Raw genomic sequence first — 19,695 nt, 5'->3', positions numbered from 1 at the left:
GTTGGGTGCCTTGCTCAAGGGTCATGTATTGTCACCTCAGTCATGGTACTGAAGGTGGAGAGAGCACTGGGCATTCACTCCCCCCACCTACAATCCCTGCCGGACCTGAGACTCGAACCCACGACCTTCGGGTTACAAGTCCGACTCTCTCTAAACAGTAATATTATTACAATTAAAACAACAGTTTTATATTCTATTATATTTTAAAATATAATTTATTCCTGTGATGGCAAAACAAGATTTATTTTAACAAAAAATCTTTATTTTTAAATCCTCTGTATTGCAATCTATTGCACAAAACATCAGTCACTTGGCACACACTAGAAACAAGACACTTGTAAGCTAAACACAAAGTAACTTTTATTATTGCGGCAATGGGAAAAGTCATTCTGTAATATTTGCTACATTCTCTTCAGTTAAGTTTAAATATGGTGTTTCCGTTAAGCAACGCAACAACGTCAAGATCACTCTACGCTGATGACCTTGAACCAAGCGAAGGCACAATCAAACATGCCTGAAGGAACCCCGAACATTTCAGATGGAATTAAAAGGTGAACGGTGCTTAAAGTTCGTACAGGCAGAGCGCCAGTTCCCATTTCCATTCTGTGTGTCTGCGTTGTGCTGCCACGCTGCTGTGCGTTCTATAGGAGCAGGCTTTATTCCCGACCTGCTCTCACTTTCTCTCTTGACTGCTTTCTTTGGCTCCAATCTGCAGATGAGGGAGATTTCTGACAGACCACACAGCAGTTTTAGGGTTTGCGGTTAATTTTTGTGACGGACCAGCACATACCTCTCAAATGGGTCAGACGATTTCAGAAAAATTGGGTTAACTATACGTTTGAAAATGTCCTTTTCTTTTCCCCCACACCCAATATCATCCTGTCACAGGAATGTATACACTCACCGCTAAAAGGAGAGAAAGTTTCAAACGGCAGTGACTTCAAAGTACCGAAGTCACACAAACTGTGATCTTCTTTAAGTCATTAAAAATGGGCACCGTGATGGAGAACAGAGTGTTTATATTTGACAAATGATGTGCAAGAGAGAGTGGATGTGCAAGAGCGTGTGTATTGAGATCTGCTTCCTGTTTCCTTTGTTGATTCAGCTGAGGAGCACTCAGAAGAACGAGCAAAGAAAAGAGCTGTGAGGAGGAGAAAAGGAGGGAAACGGAACAAGGGAAGAAGAAAGGGCTGGGAAAGCCTTCACTTTGACTGGTGTACACAATACACTGCAAAAAAATAAAACAAATCCATTACAAACTCTGTAGTATATTAACTGATCCATAATATGGTATGTAGTGTTGTCAAAAGACCCGGTATTTCGGTACCAAGTCGGTACTGGAAACGCCGCCCGCTAGGTCTGATGGCGGAGCCGCTGCACCGGTTGAGCCGCGAGAGATTATTATGCAGGTCTCACAGGCAGATGATCAAGCTGATAGTGGTTCGGGAGATGAGGTGGTGGATGATTCAGATAATAAACAGAGTGATCAAAAAGTGCAAAATATCTCAGAAGGAGATTTAAATGTTGGTCACATAGCAACTAGAGTAGTGGAGTCAGTGTTGTTCAATGAGGAAGATGTTTTGATGGATGATGATTTTTCTAAAGTGTCAAACAAGAGGAAGAGCCCAGAAAACAAATCAAACACTGAACAAGTCACAAAAGTGACAAAAATGCACCCAACGGTTTGCTCATCCCAGTCACAAGAAAACTTGTCAAGTACACAGGAGGGTGAAAGTGAATGTGGAGACACACAAGTGGATGCAGAAAGTGTTTACTCTTTTACCAAAATTCAGACCTTTTGCAAAAAACAAAAGGAATGAGATCTGTCAAAGTTGATGAATTCTTTCCAGATTTGAAGTTGTTTCTTAGCTCAGCTAGGTTTTTCATGAAAAATACAGAACCTACCACAACCTTTACTGATCAGGAAATATTTTGTCTTAAGAAGTTGATGGTGAAAGTTAAAACACAAATAGCAAATGATGTTTAAGTGGTTGTTGTTTTGTCTTTTCTTTTTTTGGGGTTTATTTTATTGTCTTGTTTAGTCCTATTTTTGTCATGTGTGACATAAAGCTGGGTTCCTTAAACATTAATGGTGCCAGAGAAGGATGTGAAAAGAATTTATCTTTTTAATTTGTTTAAAGTTAGGAAATCAAGGTGTTGGCTTTGAGGCTGAGAAAAGTGATGGAGCATATCATTCATGTTGATCAGACATACTGCATTCCAAATAGGTTAATATCTGATCATATTTTTTTAATTCGTGATTTCTTCGATCTTTCCAAGTCATTGGGCTGCGAAAATGTTTTAATTTCACTAGACCAGGAAAAGGCTTTCGATAGAGTTGAGCATCAATATTTGTGGCAAACATTAGATGCTTTTGGTTTTAGTTCTAGTTTTATAAATATGATTCGAGTCTTGTACAATGATATTGAGAGTATATTGAAGGTCAACGGTGGTTTAAGTGCTCCTTTCAAGGTTCAGAGGGGAATAAGACAAGGTTGTTCACTATCCGGTATGTTGTATTCTTTGGCAATAGAGCCTCTTTTACATAATTTAAGGCGATCTCTTTCTGGTGTGTCTCTTCCTGGTTGTGAAACAAGTTTTAAGTTATCTGCTTATGCTGATGACGTTGTTGTCATTGTTAACAAACAAAAATATATTGACACTCTTGTTAAAAATATTAATGTTTTTAGTGTTTTATCTTCTGCTAAACTTAACTGGGAAAAAAGTAAAGCCATAACAATCAGTGAAAAATTAAGACGGAATTTCGTTTTACCTGGTGGGTTAACCTGGAGTAAGGGGGGTTTTAAGTATCTTGGGGTTTATCTTGGTGATGATACTTTAATGTGTAAGAACTGGGAAAATGCCTTAGAGAAAGTTGAGGGACGTTTAAAAAAAGTGGAAATGGATTCTTCCACATATGTCTTTTAGAGGTCGAACACTAGTAATTAACAATTTGGTTTCTTCTATGTTATGGCACCAATTAATGTGTATAGATCCTCCAACACAATTGCTAGCTATGATACAAGCAATTTTAGTGGACTTCTTCTGGGACCGAATGCATTGGGTCCCACAAAGCGTTTTGTTCTTACCGAAAGAAGAAGGAGGCCAAGGACTCATTCATCTTGCCAGTAGAGGTGCTGCTTTCCGGCTCCAGTTTATTCAAAGGTTCCTGGTTGGACCCAAAGACCTTGTCTGGAGACCTCTAGCCAGAACTATTTTGTCCAGAGGTGGGAATTTGGGTCTTGCGGAGTCCTTGTTTTTAATGGACCTAAGTACTCATAAACTGAATAACCTCCCAAAGTTCTATCAAGGACTTTTTACTATTTGGGGGATGTTTCATAAGCAGAGATCAACGGACAGTGAATCTCTATTATGGCTGTTGAAAGAGCCTGTAGTGCATGGGACACGTTTTAATGTAGAGGATACAACAGGACATTTCATGATGCAGTTGTTCGTTTCAGCTGGGACTGTCACACTGGGACATGTGGTCAATTTATGTGGACCCAATTTTCTCAATGCTGCAAGTCTAGCCTCTCATGTGGGAGTTAGATCCATTAGGGTCATAGATCAACTGCTCAGTACTTGGAAATGCAAACTCACAAAGACTGAACTCTCTTTACTAACTGACTACTGCAACCGCATAAACACATTTCATTACACCAAATAATGTTCTTTTTAGCAGCATCATATGACCCCTTTAATCTCTAACAAAGATGAATACAAGAAAATATATTGAGATAAATAAAAATGTCTAAATGTACCACTGTGAACTGCCTGAGAACTGGCATTCACTAAAAAAGATAACCACAAATGCCTTCTGGATCAACCATGGAAAGACAGCAATAGTGCAAGTGAGGACAGAAAACAGTGATCATATCAATACTGCAACTAGAGAAGCGCTGTTCATAGACTATACACAAACCACAATCATCTGAGCCAAACCAAGAATATTTTGACAATTTCATTGGCCCTTGTTATCTCTGTTTATTAGAAACCTAAGCAGGGATAATTGTTTGGATCAAATCAATCAAACTTCTGAATTGGCTCCTCCATTGAGCATCTTTGGTCAGATTTACTGTGTTTGAAGAAGCCTCACCACAAACTCTCACACACACACACACACAAAACGCTGGAAAGACCAGCATGCTACTGGAATATGGATGATAGTTGTGATAGAGTTTGTGTGTTCAATAGCTATAGTGTGTGATGCTGGAGATGGGAGATCTACTTCCATCCTGCTTTGAAACTAATGCTAAAATTGCTCATAACAATCAAGTTCTAATCATTTAAACATAATACAGTGAAGCTTAAAGTGCTGGCGCACCAAACAGCAATATAACAAAGAGTGAAAAATTTAAGGGGGTCTGAATACTTTCCGTACCCACTGTATATACACAGGTAAAGTGGAACATCACAACATTAAAAACTACTGTATATAATTTTAAGGTTAGTAAGATTTTCAAATGTGTTTGAAAGATGTCTCTTACGCTCACCAAGACTGCATTTATTTGATCAAAAAAATCAAGTAAAAACAACATTAATACAGTGAAATATTATTACAATTTAAAATAACTGTTTTCTATTATAACATATTTTCAAATGTAATTTGTTTATAAATGTAATTTATTTCTGGCAAAGCTAAATTATACTCCAGTCTTCAGTGTCACAGTTTATAGATGTCTTCACTGTCACTTTTAAATAAAATATTTTAAATATTTTAATAAAATGATTGCTAATAAAAGTATTAATTTCTTTTAAAAAGTGAAATCTTACTGACCCCAAAGTCAACAAATAAATAAATATATAAAGTAAATAAATTCTTACCTTCTGAAAAAAATCCTCTCCTCCATTTATCCTCCCCTCACTGGCCGCTATGTGAGAAAAAGAGAGAGACATTTACATTACCATTAGCAAGAGACACTTTTATTTTACAATTATTTCTGTTCACTAAAATGTTTAACTTCCTAAACGATATTTAAGCAATAAGGTATGAGAAGCCATGCTTTATTTGAATTAATAACATTTTAAGGTTGCTGTCAGGGACAATATTAAAGATTTAATGCCAGACTCACATATTCAAGATGTATTTAAAGACAACCACAAAACACACACATATAAGAATCAGGCAGCATTCTCACAACCTGCTGAAACTAAATGTATTTCATATGTCACGCACATGCTTGTCTATTACACACGCAAGCAGCTGTATGCAAGCTCAGACTCATGCACTTAGTTATAGATGACAAAAAAAACAGTTCATAAATCTTAATAAACACACTCATAGAATCCCACACAGGGTAAGATGCTTGCCTTGCATATGGCTTATACATGTACAGCATGTGTCAAAACTGCTCTTTGACATTAGAAAAAGTCAATTTAAACTAGTACAATGATCTACATCATTTTTCCAGCTATTATCAGACTTCAGATCACTCAAATATGTAATTAAAGTGTGATGTTGAAAAAGGAAAACGTGCAAAGACTCCAAGTCAGGTGCGATGAAAACATTGGGTTCACAGGAAAATCTGAGAATTTGTTTGCTTTGGTGGGACGCTGGGTCTCCAGATGTTTGGTTGAGATTGTCCTATCACAAAATGAAACATTCTCGCAACTAGGGGTGTGCGATATATATCGTCTGCGATAATATCGTAATTCGGCAGTCCTTAAGGTACCAGCACAATAACGCACTCAGCAAAATATCATCTAATTATCGTTATCGATAAAATCCCATAAAATATTGAGATATCATTTTTTGTCAATATCGCACACCCCTACTCGCAACATATGTGTCTACATAGAGGGCGATTCATCTAATAGCGCCAAGCCCTCTCCTGCACTCCTGCTCCTGCTTTACTTTTAAAGTTGAAATATGGATTTCATAGAGAGGTCAGAACAACAAACCCCAAAATGGGAGGAAATAAACGGTTTGGAAATGGGACAATCTTGTCATCTAAACCTCTTAATGACCCTAAAATCACAAAAAAGCACATCCACCCATCTCTCCATGAAATTCACTACATTCCAGATCCAAACAAGGAGAGGAAGAGCTACAATTACAAGAAGTGCCCATCTCATTACACCAAAGTTTGGTTTGATTTGAACCCTCCTTCACCTCACATCATTGCACAGACTAGTCAATGGAGCAATGCAGGAATTTAGATGGCAATGATGAAATTTACAGATTTATTTGGGGAAAAAAAGAAATGGTATCCTCACAATTTCTCAACAGTTCCTGGCATGTGGTGGAGAGAGAGGGATGAAAACAACAGTGAGAGACAGAGAAGTGTTTTCAATCTTTGCGTTCCCAAAACAAAATCCATTAAAATACCTTCATTTATTGATTCCACTTAATTTTAAGCAGAAACACTTTGATTGTACCCGGTTTTAATAAACAAGTCATTTTCAAGGTAACATGCACAAATAGTGTTACAAATAAATAAATAACTAAAATTCTTAAAACAGACCTTTTTTTATGTTTGCAATTTTTGCAACCGTTATACTAAAATCTGAGACATGTCTGTACAGTTTAATATGTATTTCTATGATTTTGTTATTTAACAATGAAAATCGCAATAGATAGATAGATAGATAGATAGATAGATAGATAGATAGATAGAGATTTTTAGTCAGAAAACCACTTCACACTTTAAATCACAATCAATCACACTTTAAAACTTTAAAAGCGCCATTCACAACACTGTAGCTCACACAAGTCTGATTTTGGGTGAAGTGAGGACAGAGGAAGACTGAGTTCACTCTCTGAAGTTGTGAAATCAGTGAAAGCTCACTTCACATCTCTCCTATCAGATGCTGTAAATTGAATCAACAGTTTCGTGAGATGTTTGGATGATGTCGCATCTCTGTAGCACGGATACACATGTGGTCATTCATCTGTAATGAGTACAGCATGCAACAGATTAACACCTCTGAACTAAACCTGTCCCCACTACTCACACACTAGCACATAAATCCTTATAATTCCATGTTAACTTCAAAAATGTTACTTCAAAACACTCTTGATCCTCTTTTTCTCATACTCACAAAAACAACTGAAACACATCCAACGGAAAACACGTACATACTCAGGCTCAGACAAATATGAAAATAGCAAGCCTCAAACCAGACAGAATGTTAAATGCAGTGTGTGTGTGTGTGTGTGTGTGTGTGTGTGTGTGTGTGTGTGTGGATTTCAGGCCTTTCCTGTGCTCTATTTAGGACGTGGGTCAGAAAAACTCCACAGCTTTTGAGTTTCTGAAAGATACAGCTTCACACACACGTCCAGAGTAGTGTTTGATTATAGCACAGCTCCTGTAAACTGATATGTGTGTATTAGGAATGTGATGAATAAGCGAGTGTAAGAACAAAACTGTATAATTTGAGTGCATTTCTCCTGGATAATCCTGGAACTTTCCTTCAACTCCAGAGCTCAGTGAGTGGGCGAGACATCAGAGAAACTTACCCATGACCAGCATCTGGATTCAAATCTTATTCTTCACAATTAAGATTTGAAGCCATCTGTTCTGAAGTGATGTCACAACCTACATTACAGTTCAAATGTTTGGGGTCAGTAAGATTTTTTCTTTTGGCAGAAATTAATAATTTTGTTCAGTAAGTAAATTATACTGTAAAGACGTATAATTTTACAAAAATGCCGCTCTTTTGAAATTTTATATTTATCAAATAATCTTTAAAAAGGTATTCATGGCTTCCACAAAAACACAAATGTTTTTAACATTGACTTAAAAAAAAAAAATCCTTCATCACCAAATCAGCATATTAGAATGATTTCTGAAGTATCATGTTAAACTGAAAAAGTAACAGCTGCTATGCAGGTTTGGAATAATCACTGGAATAAATTGCATTTCAAAATATATGCAAATTAAAATCAGTTATTTTAAATTGTAATAACTTTTCACAGTATATTCTTCTTTTATTGTATTTCTCAACATATAAATGCAGCCTTGATGAGCAGAAGAGACTTTCAAAAATCTTACCCAAACTTTTGGTAGTTCATGGTAGTGTAATCTGATTGGTTACATCAAGCTCTTACGACAGGAACCATAAATCACACTACATATAAGCACGACCCAGTCAATGCCCAAACTAAAGTACTCAGCCACTTGTGCAAATGATTCAGAGGTTTTATCTTCTCAGACAGTTTATGTGCAATGTCATAACTTGAGAATACACACACATGCCGCTGACACATCTATTGCAGACTGGTTGTACAATCTCCTGTAACATTTTCTTTTGCAACTTCTGAAAGCAAGCAGTCTGTATGAAAGGAAACTCAAAATATAAAGCTCAAGTGAAACATCTGGTCATGGGAAACTAACACTTAGGCCCGAATGCCTCTCAGAAACAATGCTTACCACCACTAAAAGGTCGGCACAAGTCTGTGAAACTATTTAACATACGATGGAAAAATAGGGCAATAATCAGGCAATATGAACTGCAGAACTATTTGGGATTATAAAATACAGATGTGCTGAAAACACACTCAATACCTCTGGTATTGGTACTGAGTGAAAAGGATTTGTCTGTAATGTGAATTAAATAATGTGAACATCTCATCTCTCCATGACGATAAGGAACTTTATCCCTGTCTGACAGGTTATGAACACAGATGAGTTTTCAGCCAAACTAAAACTCTCCCAACATTTGGAGCATTTCTGCCAAACACTCATCTTAGTAATCCAATAGATCAGTTCTTTAAGATGTATTACCCAAGTCTGAAGCATTTCATAAAAAAACAACGTAAAACCTGATGTATTAAACCCAAGACATAGATTTATATTTGTAAACATACAAACAGAAGTCTACTTGGAAGAAAACTGCACCAATATTGGCAGTGTAGGAATTTATAGCACTAGCAAAAATGGCCTGCCAGTTGAAACTGCCAAAAATGAATAAAACAATATAAAATGAAAAAAAAAATCAGCATACTGTTGTTGCATCTGTCAAACCATAAAACTCTTGTTACCAAGACAACACTACTTCAAAATTTATTTTAATACTACGTGTGATTTATAATTCATAAATAAACATCAATATCTGATATAATTATTTATTGCTTAAATTTCTAAATTAAGACACACGTGTGCCTTTAATATTCAAACTGTACATGTATGCACATAAAAAATCTAAATCCAAGGCAAAAGACCTGTGTTTCCCTGGCAACAGTGTGCTGAGCCATGAGCACATTCCCAAAACACAACGCACTTCCTGTTGCTTCACTCACCAACCCAGACACATGCAGCACGTTAAGAATCATGCAGTGAACATGCAACCAGACTAAATTAGACTCAATAAATAAAACCCACGTCAGAAAACACTCTGCACGCATAAGATAATTAATAAAACACACAGCACAATTTGGTGGTACAAGTCTGATCCACACACGCGTTCACACACAAAAAACAGGATTAAGTGGAAAAATTACTCATCCTCAGGTCATCCAAGTTGTAGAGGAGTTTATGTCCATAATTGTAACAGATTTGGAGAAATTTATCATTACATCACTTGCTCACCAGAAGATCCTCTGCAGTGAATGGGTGCCATCAGAATGAAAGTCCAAACAGCTAATAAAAACATCACAATACTCCACAAATAATCCACACAACTCCAGTCCATCCATTAATGTCTTGTGAAGTGAAAAGCTGTGTGTTTATAAGAAACAAATCCATCGTTAAGGTGTTTTAACATTAAACTGTGACTTCTGGACAAAATAAGAGTCCGTAATCAATAATAACATTTCCTCTGGTGAAAGAGTCTAGCTTCTGTTGTCCTCTCACATTAAAATCCACCAACACATTTGTTTACAACTGTTTTGGATTGTTTTTGCTTGTAAACAGTGCTTGATCTGTGCATATTTCTCCCCTGATTCAGATGAAACAACTTTTTACTGGAGAAAGCAATAGCAATTTAGCCAGAATCAACAGTTTGAAGATAAAAAAATGTCTTAATGATGGACTTGTTTCTTACAAATACGCAGGTTTTTTCGCTTCACAACACAATAATTGTTGTGATGATTATTGTGATGATTTTATCAGCTGTTTGGACTCTCATTCTGATGGAACCCATTCACTGCAGAGGAACCATCAGTGAGCAAGTGATGTAAAATTTCTGTAAAACTGTGAAGAAACAAACTCATCTTCATCTTGGATGGCCTGAGGGTGAGTAAATTTTAGATTTGGGGTGGGGGTGAACTATTCCTTTAACTAGCAGGGTTGAGATGTACTGAAATTTAGATCTTAAAGTGCCCCTATTATGCCTTTTCGAAATATTACCTTTCATGCAGTGTGTCATGTAGCTGTATGTGAACATAAACTATCTGCAAAGTTGTGAAGCCGACAGTGCACGATAAATAAAGTTATTGTCTTATTTTTAAAAAAGTCGGCTCGCAATCGCCTAAACGAGTCGCCAGGAATTCGACTCTTATTCTGTTACGGCTCTACATCACGAAGTAATACATTTGCATAATGTCTGCCCACGTTCTACGTTGCCAACTTGCCGGCTTGAACTGATGGTAAAATTAACGACATTATTAACTGTCTTGATATTTACTTTGAAAGCTGAAGCTCGCGATTATGGTAAGGGGCGTTACATTTCCGACGCGTGCTTGTGGTGTTCGGCCAATCACAATGCACTGGGTCAGCTGGCCAATCAGAGCAGACTGCGCTTGTCAAAGGAAGGGGCTTTGTTGAAAACGACGTGTTTGAGAGAGGCGGGGCATAGAGGACCTACAATAATGTACAGTATTTGAAAAACAATGTGTTTTTTGAACATTAAAGCATGTCAACATATTCTGTTACACCAAATACACAAAATAATGATCTTTAAAATTGCATCATATGACCCCTTTAAAAATGGCATAATAGGGGCACTTTAATATGTAGTTTCACATCCTGCTGCAACAGAGAAAAACCTACAAAAACACACATCTTGATCAAAAAGCCACTGGGAGGACATATGATTTCCATAAAGTGCCGGAATAAACTCTGCTAAACAAATACCGCATTCTTTTTAGAATTCCTTATCGCACGGAATATAAGGTCAGGCCAGCACACATTCCTTTGTTTTTAATCAAAACCAGACATCTGATGTAACAGCCATTGGGGTAAAGAAAAAACTGAATCCTAATATACAAACTATTCCCATAAAAGTTAGTGAAAGAGACAGATAGTGCAAGAGAGACAATGCAGTATTACAGTGTGTCTGCAAGCCTTTCCCTCCAAATCGTCACTTGTTTTAGTAATTACTTCTATGTAAAAGTATGAGCACTTTTGTGCTTTCCAATGAAACCCTAAAGCCACTCAGATTCCCTTACGTGAACATGAATCATAGGTGATCCACTTTTCTCCATTAGTCTTTCTGAATAAGCCTATAAAAATGAGCTGATTTAGTCGTGGTCTGGCCGAAGGGGAAAAGTACAAGAGTGGGTCTACCCTCTGTCTCTCCCTCACCACGTTCTTCAAAGTTATTTTTAAAAAATGATTTTAATTGTAACTCTCACGGTCTCGTTTCTCTCGCTCTCTCTCCCATTTCCTGGAAAAGGGGAGCAAAATTGTGCCACACAATAAACCTTCACACAAAAAACACACGTCGCTGGATTTATGATCACGCCTACTGCTGCATCCAACCAATCGAAACAACAGTTCAGAACACCTCCAGATGTTGCACGTCATCCGGAGCAAAGAGATGATTACGAGTCACTGAATCATAGGTGTGGGAAAAAATGCCCACATCACTACAACAATGATTGTAGAGTAAGTATATGAGTGTGTGTGATGTGAAAGGTGTTGTCTTCGTCTTGAAAATGTGGTAGCCTGGTTATGGGAGTTTTCCTGGTGCTCTTAAGCTCTCTCATGCTGAACTGACCTTTGACCTTGGGGTCCAAATATCAAGGAAGCATTCACTCATGCAATCGCACACATGAAGACAAAGGTGGTGGAAGGGGACTGAGGGTCTCAGTTTTTAAAATGTTTACAATGCATATCTATGTAAAATGCAACAAAATACTAGAATATAATAGATATCATTATCTAGTACAAAAAAACACTGCGTTTATGACACGTCCTTACTTACATAACTTCAAAAGTTGGTGTTTGTATTAATGTACAGGTTTGGATATACCTGTGATGAAAGATTTGGAAATATTTGCACAAATACAGTGAAATTTTTGACTCGTGAGGGCATTTTAAGTGGTTGTTTTACTTCGAATCTACAGACATAAACAGTTTTTGTGAGTGATAGTTTATCCAAAAATGAAAACTCTGTCCATTTATTTATTCAATAAAATACTCACAAAGGAATGCATATACATGTATATACCATTTATGTCTATATAACTATCTTGAGTTTGGTTGCTTTGAAGGTATGGTAACAAAGGCAGAGACTTTGTAAACTAGAGGGCCTGCTATAAAAGACCAAACATTTTGTACATGTTTAGAATATGCCAATACCAAACCACTGACCTCAACTTGTAATACATAAACTTGTTTAAAAATCTCCTCTGCTGAAGTTACAACAAAAGAAAAACAAAACGAACTGAACATTATTCTGCAGTAAAGTAAACTGTCCATTGCTGACAGACTGACTGTAAATATGATGCAAGTGTTGAATTATAAGCTTTAACCAGATGATGTTGCTTGAAAAATGTTTGTGTGTGTTTGTGTACAGGTTTGGCTGCACTTGTGAGGGCCAAATTTGTGAAAATGCCCTCACAAATTTAGTTAAACATGGTGAAAGCCGACTTGTGAAGTGGTCCTTATGATTTGAAATGCTCATACATCAGCTAAATTATATTTTACAAATGTAATGTCAAAAGGTTTGCATGAAGGTTTGGTTTAGGGTTAGAATAGTAAATATCATTATCCTAGTATGAAAAAACACTGTGTCTATGAGAGTTCCTCACTAGTATAAATTCAAAAGTCTGTGTTTGTATGAATGCACAAGTTTGGCTATAGTGTGTGGCCCAAATATTTTAAAATAGTCTTACAAATATAGTGAAATATAGTGATTGCTTCAAAATCTAAAGAAATAAACAGGTTTTTATGAGGGACAGATCAACCAAAAATGAAAAGTCTTCATTTATTCACCCTCATGTCATTCCAAACCTGTATGACTTTTTTTATGTGGAACATAAAAGAACATATTTTAAGAAATGTCTCTGTTTTTTTTTTTCATACAATGTAAGTCAACAGTAACCAAAGCTGTTCGGTTTTTTTTAAATATATTTTGTGTTTCACAGGAGAAATTAATACAGTTCTGGTATGAGGTGAGGATGAGTAAATGATGCCAGAATTTTTTTAATTTTTGCGTGAACTATCCCTTTAAATTTAAGGTAGAGCAAACTTGATCACCTCTGTATAAAAACCACAGCATCTATGGGATTTTCTCACTGGTATAGTGAAACCAGTATGTGTGTAACTGTGACAGTGATGCTTTTGATGGATCAGTAATATTGATTTTTTTGATGGATCAGTAACATTGATCTCATATTCATAACTTACATCTGACATTTTATTGTGATCCTGCTGAATGCATTGAAATTATTGGAATTTGGCAAGTATTAATGTAAAACTTTTATGACACTCCAATAATAAACTTCTTTCTTAACTATGGTGTGTTATGAACGTTTAACATCCACATATTTGTACTAAATGAACATAAGAATCTTAAATATTTAATATACAGAGTCAATGCATCATCCTAAACTTATTATTAGATTCAGTGTAAAGTTACCCAAAATTGTTGCTAGTTCATGTGAATGTCTGAAGAACTTGGCTACTAAATAACATCCCAGTGCTGGTTTTCATGTCCTAAGCAGTGTCCTCAACACATCTCTTTCAAGATGGACTTCGAGGAAACATTGTGATATTTTTAGACAGAACTATTTATGCTTCTCGACGCCAAGCAATACTGCGAGGTTAGCTAAAAGTATTTTCAAGATATCAAATTGTGTTCCCAGTTCTTTATGAAAATGTTTAAGAAGATGTTAACATACCCAGTAACATAGTTTCTAGTTTCTTGCGGTCAACTCGAAACCTTTCCTCGGTCCAGTCTGGGTCAGGCGGGGAGATGTGGACGCAGTGGCCGCTAGAGTCATCCTCAGACACGGCAGACGGTGAGTCGTCACTCCGCTCGCTGCTGGAGCCCTGATCATGATGCATGAAACTCAGCGGCTCAGCCATTTTGCGTCTTAAGTTGTTTCAAACTTACTAAACGGGGTTTATATGTGAAAGAGGCAAACGGCAAGTCAACATTAGGAGAAAAACATTCCGATTTCCAGGCAAGTTTTTCCAATCCTGCCTTTGAAGTCCCTTAAAGCCACTCTGGACAGTTACTGCCCCCGAGAAAATCAATCTGCCCCTAGATTCCTCACCCCTCCACTTTTCCTCTGGCTCCAGGACCAGAACACACTATAGTTGGAGGACATGGATGCATGGACGGATTATGGTCTTGCGGGAGCATTCACGTGTCAGGAGGATCACCGCCCACTCTCCTCCCAAAACTTTCTCATCATCATATCCAGTTTACCCTGCACGCGCGCAAAATAAAACACTTTGAAATGACGTTAAGTTACTTACAAAACGACTTGCATGCACATTTTCTTTGTTTCTATGATGCACGTTTTCAACTCCGGAATTAAAAGTCTTTTATTTAAATGTATTTATTTATTTATTTAACAAAACGTGACTTTTTGACTTTACAGTTAAAAATGTCCAGTTACTGCAACTCTCTAGGAAAACATGCATGCATACATACATAAATACATACATAGGCCTACATACAGATAGATAGATAGATAGATTCAGCAAAACCTTTTTCTTAAAATCTAATTTTATTCGTATTAAATGGAGCAAACTCTAAGAAAAGGTAATTCACTTAATAATTAACTTAAATTTCTTTGTATTTTTAGGATATTTTCTGTAAGATAAACAGTTTATTTCATAAGGACATTACTTGACATTTTTAGTCAACAAATCAACCTTTTTGTCAAAAACAAGTTATTTTCAAATGTATGAACATGGACAAAGATGTTTACATTTGTAGGAAATTTTCACGTGTATTTTAAACCAAATATTTAATTTTACTGACCTTACTGAAGTTGGGGGGAGATGGGAAGAGAGAATTTGTGTATAACAGAAGCTAATTCCTTTGTCTTATTGAGCCAATAACTAATTTAATAAAGTAAACATCAACCTGGAATTATTCATGTGTACTTACTTTGCCCATTATTGTCGCTTGCCAGTGAAACACTTAAAAGTGCAAATATAATATACTGAGCAGACCGTCCTGTCAAAGCATTAAATGCCAGTGTTGAGTACAAGTACTAAAAACCTTATGGTGGGGATAAAACGGATGAATATCGCCATCTAGTGGCACAACGCTACGACGCAGAATTAACACTTGTAGCATCGTAGCGTCACCAGAATGGTACGAAACTTGGTGACTTTTATGACACTTGGTATGTGAACACAACAAAACAATTGAGGGCATTATTCGAAAAAGCTAAATGGTCGTAAAAAAAATAGTCACACTCATGGTCTTCGGTCAAAAATGACCGACCATAGGAAATTAATGTGAAGGGGGGGATCGAAAATACAGAAAATTTGTATGTGTACAATCTACAAATCCCCCACAATGCAGACAAAAATTGCACAGCAATGAAGGGGTGAAACTCTAAAACATCTATAGTGCAAAATCAACACACCAACTCACACACGCGCGGACACGCACTTGTACACACACACACACCTATGAATTGGTGTGACTGCAACTATGTAAAACAAAATCAATAATTCAACTACAATGCAGTAAAAAAAGTGGACAGCAAGGAAGGGGTTACACTCTAAAACATCAAGAGTGTAAAACGGATACATCCACTCACTCACACACACACACACACACACACACACACACACACACACTCACAGACACACACATACAGAATTATACACACTTAAATGAATTGGTATGGCTATAACCATATAGCCAAAATGAGTCAGAGGACTGAAATAAGAGGTTAAAATCAGATGAGACCCAGAAGGATTAAGCTCTGATAAAGCATTCCTGTTAATTTTTGTTACATTTTTATAGAATGTTAAAGTTTTGTGTAACAAAATGCTTCCTGTGTTCAGGTTTGAATGTAGTAATAATAATAATGCAAAAACCTACACTTCAAAAAAAAGTAGTCTTTGAGAATGCCTTAATATACATTTAAATCCACAACATAATAAAAGTAATCAATTATGTATAAAAACAAATAGGGAATTCACAAGCCTCTCTATAGAGTCCTATACAGGAATCTAGTGGTTACACTATGAAATTACAGGTTTTTCTTTTTTTGCTCTCACCAGGAGGTGCTATTCTGCCTTCAAAAATTGGATTTTAAGGCCCAGTCTCTATTTTTATCTGAAATACTGAACTAATTGAAAAATAATTGTAAAAATATAGAAAAAAATTTTTTGTACTATTTTCAATAAGAAAAATGTATCATAATTATTGCATAAATATTCATTAGTACCATGAAATTCTCTCAAATTACAAAAGAAACAAATATTATTGAACAAAAATATATTAGATTGATTTTACTGAAGAAGAAAAAAAAGTTACATTTCAGGTGTCCAGTCACTTTTGACCGCGAAGACCATGAGTGTGACTCCCAAATGAGGAGCGCACAAGGGTTAAATGTGAGCACAGCGAGTAGTTTCATCTCTAATGCCGACTAATTCCAAAATCACACAGATATGGAAAACATATAATTCTCAAACAATATCATAAAACAACTGCAGTGAGACACATATTTTATAATAACACCTTTTAATGCAAAAACAATAAAAATTATCCAGTATTGTATTTATTTCTATACAATAAAATTACTATAATGTAACTAATCCATTGGAAAATAAACAATATTTTTTGTTATGTGTTAACTGACAGGTTGTTCCAGGATGCCTCTGTGAACAGGGACAAGTGACTCAGTCTCCTGAACAAGTTTTTTTCTGTAAAGTTGTGCGTGTATATATGTATATATGTGTGTGTGTGTGTGTGTTTGTGTTGGGGGAGGTTCATCTGTTGGTAAACGTCTTGTCTCTGTACAGGTGCGTTGCAGAGTCGTGTGCAGTAATAGTGTCCATGTGCAACCATTTCAAAATCTTGCCATCCAGTTACATCGCATACTTCTGAGTCCATTCCCTTGCCAGTTTGTTATACCTAAAAGACAAGAATAGACACTTTCATTCAAAAGAATAGCACTTTTGATGAAGGATTCAGATTCATTTGGTTCTCAAACATTTTACATATTGCTTGATAGTAATAAAAGAAGAGAATGTAGAAAATATATGGAAATGCAGCTTTGATTAAACCAGACTGAACAAGAAGGTTCATACAGATATAGCTATTTTACAAATAAAAGAGTGAAAGAGAGACATTTACATAAGGTCACTTACTTATCTTTGTCCGATTTGTAGATGTGTGCAATATCTGGAACTAAAGGGTCATCTGGATTCGGGTCACAAAGGAGGGAGCATATGGATAATAAAACTGAAAAAATAGCAATAGAAAACAGCTGAATCATTTTAGTGGTGTTTATAAAAGTACCATATTGAATTTTAAAAAGTCACTTCATGTGCCATAATGCTAAACCATATTTGTGCTCTCTAACCTTTGGATACCGTGAGGGCGGGTGACCACTGGGAGCGCAGAATGTCCAAACAGATGCTTCCATTACTGTTGATATTCGGGTGGTAGATTTTTGTTGTGAAGGCAACCTATCAGCAACATGATGTCAAATATCTATAATAATAACAAATAATTTATGGAAAAGGTAAGAACAGATGTAATTCTCCACTCACCTTTGGTGGTTTAAAGGGATAATCAGTCGGGAAATGGATTGTGAGGAAGAAAACCCCTCCCTGATATGGACTATCACTCTAGGGGAGATAAAAAGAGAGTGTTTGTGGATGACAGGAGCCAGTTCCTTTGTTTTACTGAGCCAATAACTTATTTCAGAAAATTAACCTGGAATTATTCATGTGTACTTACTGGGCCCATTATTGTCGCCTGCCAGTGAAACACTGAAAGTGTAAATATAATATGTTGAGTAAACCATCCTGTCAAAATATTAAAGGTCAGTATTAAGTACACAGTTAGTAGACACACTTACAGTCTTCTCCGAGTGGTCCAGCTGAGCACTGCGAGGGTGGATCCCGTTGCAAGTCCTGTAGCTCCTACAAATACAGTATAAATGCACATGTAAATTTCTATGCTTCAAAAACACACTTGCATGTTGCTGACAATTCCGAGTGAAAAAACAATATATCAAGTTTTTATATTTTATAAAAAATTCATGAGCTGAAACCCGTGACTTATAAATGCAAGGTTTTGTCATAAAGAATGTGTTTTATAGTATTTATTAATAGCTTATTGTTTATTCATTTTCATTTTTAAATTTTCCAGTTATACCTGTTTAGTAATCATTGTTACATGCTTTTTGTCATCTTTATTGGCTGCTGTTTTTAAATATTTCTGTTTTTAAATATTTTTTACTTATTTATTTTATTTACTTTGAATATTTATTTTATTTAGGCAACATTACGTTTTTTATTTCATATCTACCCTTATTTTAATTAACGAAAATATATATATATTTTTTTTACATTTAAATCTAATAACACACACACACACACACACACACATATACACGTACACATACACACACACATACATACATACACGTACACATACACACACACACACTATATATATATATATATATATATATTATAATCAATGTTCTTGGGACATTCACATTATATATTGTACATATTGTGAATTATTTTATAAAGAACCTACTGTTTAAAGAAGGATAACCTTTTTAACTACAGCTGCTAAAACATTCGTCGACAATCTAAATCAATGCAATGGCATAACTATTACAATTATAATGTAATATTTTTGATGCCCTGTAAGACTTCAGTCCGCTTTGTTCTCGACATCAAGCTCTTTTCATCTGGCCGAAAAATAAATTCTTCTAACCTTCCGACTTTATATAGTAATGTGGACCGAGAGATGGCTCACTGTATCAGCCATATGTAGATCTTTTGGATCGCCGTAATGCTATTCTACTTTCAAGACATTTATTCTGTTTAGAAATAAAAAATATTACCTTCTGGATCCTTTTCAAAGCCATCAGATCTCCGCTTCTTTTCTCCGCCTGAGGATGTGAAGGGAACAACAATGTAAGGGCGGACATGGGGGTAGATTATTTCAAAATAAAAGTCCTTGTAACCCGTCATAGACCTGTACTCAAATAGCAAAATAAAGCAATGTGTGGGACGGTTCGATCTGTGAGGTTCATGATGCGAATTATTTAGATTTTATTTAGGATTACTATGACTTTAAATAATAATTTATGAATTATAAATTCAATTTTTTTTTGTATGAGATTAGATTACACACAGACGCTTCTTTTTTATTGCAACTCAAGTGGGGAACAATAATATGCATATGAAACTATACACACTTTTCTCATAATTACATCTCTAGGCATACATAAATGTCCATATTTATATCTACACATATACATATATATATATTACATTCTTTAAACATTTCAGGGGGTTACCAGAAGAAGAAAAAAAAAGGTAGGTACAAAATCTTACCAGTTTTAAAAGGAAAGAGGCTCAT

The 19,695-nt window shown here is 35.9% G+C and overlaps 2 protein-coding genes across 3 annotated transcripts in view; both read right to left on the bottom strand.

Moving 5' to 3' along the window:
* Positions 1-14,488, bottom strand: part of bicc1a (BicC family RNA binding protein 1a) — a 36,618-nt gene extending 22,130 nt beyond the window's left edge. For both annotated transcript variants that reach the window (XM_016453469.1, XM_016453470.1), the window contains exons 1-2: positions 14,009-14,488; positions 4,825-4,871 (exon numbers count right to left, since the gene is read on the bottom strand). In XM_016453469.1, the coding sequence (XP_016308955.1) occupies positions 4,825-4,871; positions 14,009-14,195 (234 nt within the window). In that variant the 5' untranslated portion in view covers positions 14,196-14,488. The remainder of the gene's footprint in view (positions 1-4,824; positions 4,872-14,008) is intronic.
* Positions 14,489-16,878: 2,390 nt separating this feature from the next.
* On the bottom strand, positions 16,879-19,260 carry ube2d1a (ubiquitin-conjugating enzyme E2D 1a). Its single transcript, XM_016453450.1, has 7 exons — positions 19,175-19,260; positions 18,173-18,236; positions 18,052-18,083; positions 17,862-17,939; positions 17,672-17,777; positions 17,457-17,550; positions 16,879-17,220 (listed from the first exon to the last, which is right to left on the bottom strand). Exons 1-7 carry the CDS (start codon positions 19,196-19,198, stop codon positions 17,175-17,177), a joined length of 444 nt encoding a protein of 147 aa, XP_016308936.1. The 5' UTR covers positions 19,199-19,260; the 3' UTR covers positions 16,879-17,174.
* Between the last annotated feature and the right edge of the window lie 435 nt (positions 19,261-19,695).

The sequence above is a fragment of the Sinocyclocheilus anshuiensis genome, unplaced genomic scaffold, assembly GCF_001515605.1.
Source record: "Sinocyclocheilus anshuiensis isolate Anshui unplaced genomic scaffold, SAMN03320099.WGS_v1.1 scaffold1719, whole genome shotgun sequence".
Lineage (NCBI taxonomy): Eukaryota > Metazoa > Chordata > Actinopteri > Cypriniformes > Cyprinidae > Sinocyclocheilus > Sinocyclocheilus anshuiensis.
This window is presented reverse-complemented; position numbering and strand designations above follow the sequence as displayed.